Source organism: Triticum aestivum, chromosome 1B, assembly GCF_018294505.1.
Source record: "Triticum aestivum cultivar Chinese Spring chromosome 1B, IWGSC CS RefSeq v2.1, whole genome shotgun sequence".
Taxonomy (NCBI): domain Eukaryota; kingdom Viridiplantae; phylum Streptophyta; class Magnoliopsida; order Poales; family Poaceae; genus Triticum; species Triticum aestivum.
In genome coordinates this window covers 277,300,855-277,307,894 of record NC_057795.1, presented here as the reverse complement: position 1 = coordinate 277,307,894, position 7,040 = coordinate 277,300,855, and the positions used below count along the sequence as shown (strand labels likewise).

Sequence of the window (7,040 nt, the reverse complement as noted above, 5' to 3'; positions counted from 1 at the left end):
ATAAGAGATAAGAGCACATAAGGATAAGGAAATGCACATGTTATGGGAGGAAAAAGGCGAGCGTTGATTTCTCATGGACCGCTTCCGTCTTGCGCACGCATCTCTCTGTCCCGCTCTACGGCCCGTGCATAAAGTCCTAAGTAGATTTTCCCCCAAAAAAGATATTTAGGACCTACATCAATCCCACTTCTAAAAAGTAAGAAAGTCTAGACATAAACGGGAGTGTTGAAATATATTGACCGCACTCTCCACCAATCCACCGTATAAAATATCTTTATCTGCAAACATACAACTGAAATAACATTGTCACTGCATTCCCCGTCCTTCCATCCATCCTATCGAAGCAAAGTTTGGCTTTCGAATACGACGGACAAACATCGACTACTTGCGTCGACCGGGTAATCTTATAATGTATCTAAGTACAACACACGTACAACACACGCCCATTATTTGCTTTAGCAGATGGGCGACGACGACGTCTCGCGCCTAATTTCGGGCGAGAAGTTTACACGAATGTAAAAGACGATAATCAGGTAAATTACCCCATTTTCACGGTTTGCTTCCTTGCTTATAGAAGCTGTTTGCTTACGTGTTGCACTACTGCTGCTGCAACGTAGGAGTTGTTCCTCCCCGTCCAGTTCAGTAGCTAACGACGATAATGAGGCCAATAGCGGTGACGATGATCGTCGACGGCACGCCGAAACGAAGGTGGCTCCAGAAGGTGAGGTTGTAGCCATGGAACTGCGCCCGCCGCGCCTGCTCACACACGATCAGGTTCGCAGCTGAGCCCAGAAGGGTGAGGTTGCCCGCCACCGTACTGACCCAAGCTAGTATGAGCCAGGCTTTCTTCTCTGAAGCCGGTGAGATGGCGCCAGCGGATGCTGCCACTCTTGTGCCGAGAAGCAACACTGAAAAACAAAGATGATTCCCAGATAACATGTTTAGTTAACCTGGCTATCCTAGAATCACAAGATTTTTCTCAAGTCTAACCACAAATTATCTGCAGTATAAGAGAGATTCAAGGATAAACTACTTGCATTGACTAAGCGGCAACATTGGGAAAGAAAGAGTTAATTACCGGTTGGAACATTTGAGGCAACATTTGAAAGAACAAGAATCACAACGGCAAGAAGCGCGATCCCTTTGGCGCTGTCGATCCTCGCGTGCGGCTCCACCAGCTCCCACAGCGCGTTGGGTATGCCGGTTCTGTTGAAGCCATCCACCGTTATGAACATCCCGCAGAAGAAGATCAACAACGAGTAGGATACCTGCATGCAAATCATGAAATTTTGATCCGAGTTAACAGCATGTTTACAGGCAGATCCATACAATACATGATCGAGAATTTTGAAAAACAACTGTCAGATTTTCAGAAGACAGCTATATATACCAAGGTTTTGGTTACCAGTCGAAATTTCAAGATTTCCCATGGTTACCACGTATTTCCGTGCCCCTCGGTAAATCGTCATACCGAGCAAAAAATACCATTTTTTTGAAATTTTTGAATTTAAACACTCGATTTACAGTAAGGTATGTAGGGTCTAATTAATGCAATGAAAGTTGGTTATGGCATGTTGGTAGCAACCTAGTTCCTGTTTTGAGAGGTCTCTGGTTTGAATATTCGTTCATTTTCTTATTTGAATTCAAAATTCAACTATAAAATTCGCTCGAAATATTCTCGGTATTTGTCGGTATTTCTCGGTAACCGTGGTAACCACATTTATCAGTCCCCCTCGATAAAATTACCTCATTCGGTAACCAAAACCTTGATATATACCTTCTCTAGGCATGCTTGTGCGTCGGTGAAATCGAGCGCCAGGAGGACGAGGGCGGCGGTGATGGCGGTCCAGGACATGTTGAGCCCCATGAGGAGAGACACGAGCATCCCGAGCGTCGTGAGGTACACGGCGGTCTTCCACGCGAGCACCTTCCACTTCTTCTGCTTCACCACCTCCTCGTCGTGCGGCTTCTCCTTCTCGTCGCCCTCGAAGATATGCTCGGGCGCGTCCTCGATGATCACGCTGCGCTGGCGGCTGGTCGTCCTGGTCACCTTCCGGGGGCCATCGTCGCGCCGGTCGCACACCGTGGACACCTCCACCATCTCCTGCGACATGCTGGACGCGCGCACCGACCTGATGGCGACCTGGATGTCGCGGTCGCCCTCGGAGTTGTAGCTCTTGCTCCTGCTCATGCTGTCGCTCCTGCGGATGGGCTCGTTCATGTAGTCGGCGTCGCCGTTTACCGAGTTGGCGCGCGACATCCGCGCCGGCGTGAACCGGTGCGAGGTGACCTCGTCGTCGGCCACAACGACGTCCTGCCCCCCGGCCGACTCTTGGTCCCGCTCCTTGGCGACGGAGAGGTGCTTCCAGAAGTAACAGAGGAGGATGCAGGTGTTGGTGATGACTCCCACGATCATGGCCGGGAAGATGCCGAAGAGGAAGGAGCCGAAGGAGATGCCGCTGGTGACGGCGATGACGAGGTTCTGCGGGTTGCCGATGGGCGTGGCGGAGGAGCCGATGTTGGAGCTGGAGGCGAGGGCGAGGAGGAAGGGCTGCGGGGGCAGGTTGTTCTGCCGGGCCACCTTGAGGATGAACTCGGTGAGCACGACGCAGGTGGTGTCGTTGGTGAAGAGCGCGCTGGCGACGGCGGAGACGAGGCAGACGCGGAAGAGAAGGTCCTTGCTGCCGCGGCTCTTCCAGGAGAGCATGCTGCCGAGGTACTGGAACATGTCGGCGCGCTCGAGGAAGATGCTGACGACCATGGTGCCGAAGAGGAGGCCGAGGATGGGGAGGTCGATGGCGGCGTAGGCCTGCTCGGGGGTCATGACGCGGAAGAGCACCATGAGCATGGCGCCCAGCAGAGACCCCGCCGTCCGGCCCACCGGCATGAAGGGCACGGACGGGAAGACGGCCAGCACCCAGAAGATGGAGAAGGCCACGCATCCCAGCACCACCTTGGCCGTGCTCTCAAGTGCCATCTCCGAATACTCCAATCTAGCAAGATCCCCCGATTGACACTTGTTGTGAAGAAGAAGAAGAAGAAGAAGAAGAAGAAAGAAATTCAGCCGATGGAGCGCAGCCAGCGACAATAATGCCAGTCGGTTTCCGGTCAGAATGAGTGGCCTTCTTGCTTAGATTAGATCCTGCGGATATAAGAAACAGAAACTGCATGTCAATAGTGTAGGAGAGTCCCCAAAACTGATGGCTAGCTACAAGTTGCACCAATGTGTGCAGAAAAGACACAGTGAGCTCAATCATGATTTGAAGATTAATCTCTCAACTACGGCACTGAAGTCGCTCAAAACTGTTCGTCAGTTGGACAGCCCCTAAGGTGATCAGCGGCACGACGGGAAAACAGGAAAACTGAAGTTTGATCGGCCGTGCCTGCGATCTAAGTAGCTAGCAGCATGCATCGGTTTAGAGGATCAGCACGGAGGTCAGTCAGCATGGCCGAAAATAGGCAGCGCCTTGCTAAGGTGCCACCGCCCACCGGCATAACGGCGCGCGGCTGGCGTATGGGCGCAACCACCCGGTCAAGCTAGAGTTTCGCACGACGGCGGCGGCGGTGAGCGAGGGGTTTACACGTACCGGCCGGGAGAGTGGCAAAGCCGCCAAAGGGTTTGAGCAAGCCGCCGCAGTCGCTACTGGGATTCCAGGGGGATAGGAGTAGGAGTAGGAGTAGGAGCGACTGACGAGTGGCAGAGAGGTCGCGACGTGTTATCTCCTCGTGGTTGGGACTTGGGCCCGAGTGCTTAGGATCGGCTATTTAACACGGGCGGTACAGTCCTGTACGTGTTCCGACTCTCTACGGCTAACCGGAGCGCCGGCCGGTCTTTGGTTTGGGCAAGAGCAAGCTTAGTATTATACTAGCAAGCAGGTGGCTACTGTATAAGACTGTTATGTCCTATCTCTCTAAAACAAAAAAGACTGTTATGTCATAAAAGTTTAGTAATATTATTTATTCATCATACGGCAGGGTTGGATATAGGATTTACCCTTAGTATAGTATAATTTTTTGATTTCTCCCTTTTACCCCCTCACATTACTCATTCCTATCAACGAGCACGTGCAGACGCTGGTTGTTCCATGATAGTCCACTCGTTTTTCTTGCTTTTTCGCATAGACAAAAATGTTATGTAAATAGGTTTATAGCTAACTATATCGTACTTGCTTTAACTGGTACGTTCACGTAGATCTAGATCAATCAGTCTTAGGCACATGTCGCACATGCTTTAGTTTGACTAGGCCGAACTTAGCAGGGATTTGCCACATGGTTTCCTTTGTGCCTACGGGAACTATCACAATCCCTTTTATTTAAAGAATTTGCTTTCATACCCTTTGTTTCACCAACTAGCAATAATTTTTTATAGCAAATTAAAATAATTTTAGCGCAACACTCAAGCAGCATTGGTCCCGATGAAGACATACTCCCTTCCGTGGGTTTACAAGTTCACACATATCTTGAGACATACTTTAACCATCACTAATAAATTATCAATTGTTCTCGTGTTTTTATTTAATTATAAGTCATTAAATTATTCGCAAAAAAATCTATAAGTCATTAAATTATGCCATTGAATTCATATACAAAATAAAATGGTATATTTATGGCACATATATTGTCGGTGTAATTGATGATCTAAACAAATAGTATGTGTGGCTATGAGGCGTATGTGGTGACTTCGTAAAGCTCAGAAATTGTTGCATCAATCTTTCGAATGTGCTCATAAGGATAAGGATAGGGTATATTTATAGGGATGAATGTTTGTGCGATTAGATTTATGGCACATAACTTGTACTACCTCTTGTGCTCTACCATTCCAAGCACGTATAAAGCGCCTACACTACACAGGCGTCTTTGCATTGGGCATGGCCTTATGAATCTGCCCGGGCAGAAGCTATCGTTGTGTCGCAACAACAGATAGATGAAGAAAGAAGACAAGTGAACTTCGTGCGAGGGAAACAGGGAGATCGAACATGCTCACGCGCGTGCACGGAGGAGGACCGGGCATCACATTCACATGGTCGCCCTCCCCTCCAGCCTGATAGGTGGGTCTCCTATAAACTGGCCACTACGAGTATACCGTCAGTGTCAGTTGAAAACAGGTCAAAAGACGCAAGCGCCCCGTAGAAACCCGCGCGCGGCCACGGCCACTCGCTCGCTCGCTCGCTCAAGGTCCAGACAGACGGAGGTGACAGCCGGGCTAACATCCATTTTTGCGCTTACGCCGGCCGTGGGGACTGGCTGTGCTATGCTTTCGAGACTTGCTCGAGAAAAGTTTTTTTGGGCCCCCAGGAAAGTCCAAAAGAGGCTGGCTGGCAGTTCATCAAGACGCGATCTTGACTGGTGAGAGGTGACACGGCTACGGATGAGAGTCGAGTCGAGTCGACCTGACCCCGCGAGAGGAGAGGAGAGGCTTTCGGTTTCGGACGTACGGAGCGAGCGAAGAGACGAGAGAGGTGTGTGGTGCTTGTTGCTGGCCGCGGAGAGGGACCGATGGAGAGAGCTACGTCTGCCGGCACGTCCCTGTTTTGTTCTGGCCTCGGCCCAGTGTGAGCTCCCCATCATATCGGTGTGAGAGTGAGTCATGGAGTTTGCGGCCCGTGCAACCAAGTATGTGCTTGGGCAGGCGGATTGAATCAACCGCTAGAGGAAGGTGAATCGTGTGGAGCATTGCTGGCCGCGTTTGCAAAGCGGTGAATTTCATCTTTCTTTCTTTTTTCGCGGGGGAAAGCGGTAAATTTCATCCCGCACAAAAAGATACTAATTTCAGACCTTATATTTTACTAGTATCCCTCCGTTCTCTTTTATAAGACATTTTGACAGCTAACATTACACTATTTTGTAGGTTGTCTGAATTGTCTAAACGCAAGTGAACAGAGGTAGATTTACTTTATTAAACTACGTACTCCCTACTACTCAAAGTTAACAGCACGCACTGACGTACTACTACTGCGAAGTGTACGAGCTCTGAAGAGAGTGTCGTTTCTTGGGACCAAATCTAGGCACATGCATGCAACATATATCAGCATATGGAAGGGAGCAACCGCCGCATGCATCGGGATGGCGGGCGGGATCTGTGGTGTCGCAAAGTCCTTCCGTACCAAGGCATGTACTCCTACGTGTGTTACATGGATGCATCCTCGTTTATCTTTACATTAAACTCAACAACTCTTGTTAAACCAAGTCACCCAGCCGCATCCATGCTTGGCCAAGTCACGTGAATTGTACGGTTTGAAAAATCACGACTAATCTTGCGCGCAGCATGCAAATTCTTCACCAACGCACCTACCAACAGACACACACAGATTTTTATATAGAGAAAGAGAGCTTACATTTCCAGGCCAGAGCACTTGAATCGACACACGTATGCGTACGCGCCTGCCCGCCGATTATTTGCTCTCGCCGCGCGGCCTGAAGATCCGGCTAGGGAAAGGATCAATGGCTTGTAGCTAGTACAAGAGATCCCAGGAAGGATTTGAGCTGTTTTGATCTGGAGCACGTGGAGCTCTTCTTGGCCATGCACTGCCGTGCTAGCTAGGTGGATAGGTGGTACGTATGATGGGAGACGGAGCGCATATAAATAGGCCGCTGAGAGCCACGCGGGCACTGCGTAAGAGCATGTACATCCCTATGCGGAGTAAATTGCACAGAAGTACCACAATTGGGGCATTGGAAGCAGATTGGTATCAAGTTTGGTAATTTTTACGTGTCAGTACCAAATCTGGGGCTATACGTTACAAAAAGGTCTAAACCGCGTATAAACACGTATTGACGGGGTATCTGACCAGCGGGGCACACCTGTCGGGTGCCGACGTGGCATTTTTTTTTGCAAAATAACCCACACGCGGTGGCGCCCGATCTGGATCGAGGGGCTCCCGTCGAGCCCGAGCTCCTTCGGCTCTCGTAACCACCGCCCCGCCCCGCCCCGGCCTCCGCCCCGCCTCGCCATCGGCCGGCCACCGGAGCACCATCACCGTGGAATAGGACCAGGCCGTCCCCGCAACCTGCCTCTCTCCTTCTCTTCCTCCTTCCATTTT

At 50.3% G+C, this 7,040-nt stretch overlaps 1 protein-coding gene across 2 annotated transcripts; it reads right to left on the bottom strand.

The window, feature by feature from the left end:
• Nucleotides 1-245: 245 nt before the first annotated feature.
• LOC123119461 (silicon efflux transporter LSI2) lies at nt 246-6,556 on the bottom strand. 2 transcript variants are annotated; one of them, XM_044539270.1, is made up of 4 exons: nt 6,336-6,556; nt 1,778-3,142; nt 1,079-1,268; nt 246-908 (listed from the first exon to the last, which is right to left on the bottom strand). In XM_044539270.1, the coding sequence occupies exons 2-4, from the start codon at nt 2,975-2,977 to the stop codon at nt 640-642; spliced, it is 1,659 nt and encodes a 552-aa protein (XP_044395205.1). In that variant the 5' UTR covers nt 2,978-3,142; nt 6,336-6,556; the 3' UTR covers nt 246-639. The 2 variants fall into 2 exon arrangements, with proteins under 2 accessions (XP_044395205.1, XP_044395211.1); XM_044539276.1 differs by lacking the exon at nt 6,336-6,556 and adding an exon at nt 3,588-3,839.
• Between the last annotated feature and the right edge of the window lie 484 nt (nt 6,557-7,040).

What these genes read in the sequence shown, in the direction of transcription:
- LOC123119461 (XM_044539270.1), bottom strand. Translation starts at nt 2,977, where the DNA reads ATGGCACTTGAGAGCACGGCCAAGGTGGTGCTGGGATGCGTGGCCTTC. An exon ending in CACAAGCATGCCTAGAGAAG is followed by an intron (nt 1,269 to 1,777) that starts GTATATATCAAG and finishes ATTTGCATGCAG; the next exon opens with GTATCCTACTCGTTGTTGAT. An exon ending in TGCCTCAAATGTTCCAACCG is followed by an intron (nt 909 to 1,078) that starts GTAATTAACTCT and finishes TTTGTTTTTCAG; the next exon opens with TGTTGCTTCTCGGCACAAGA.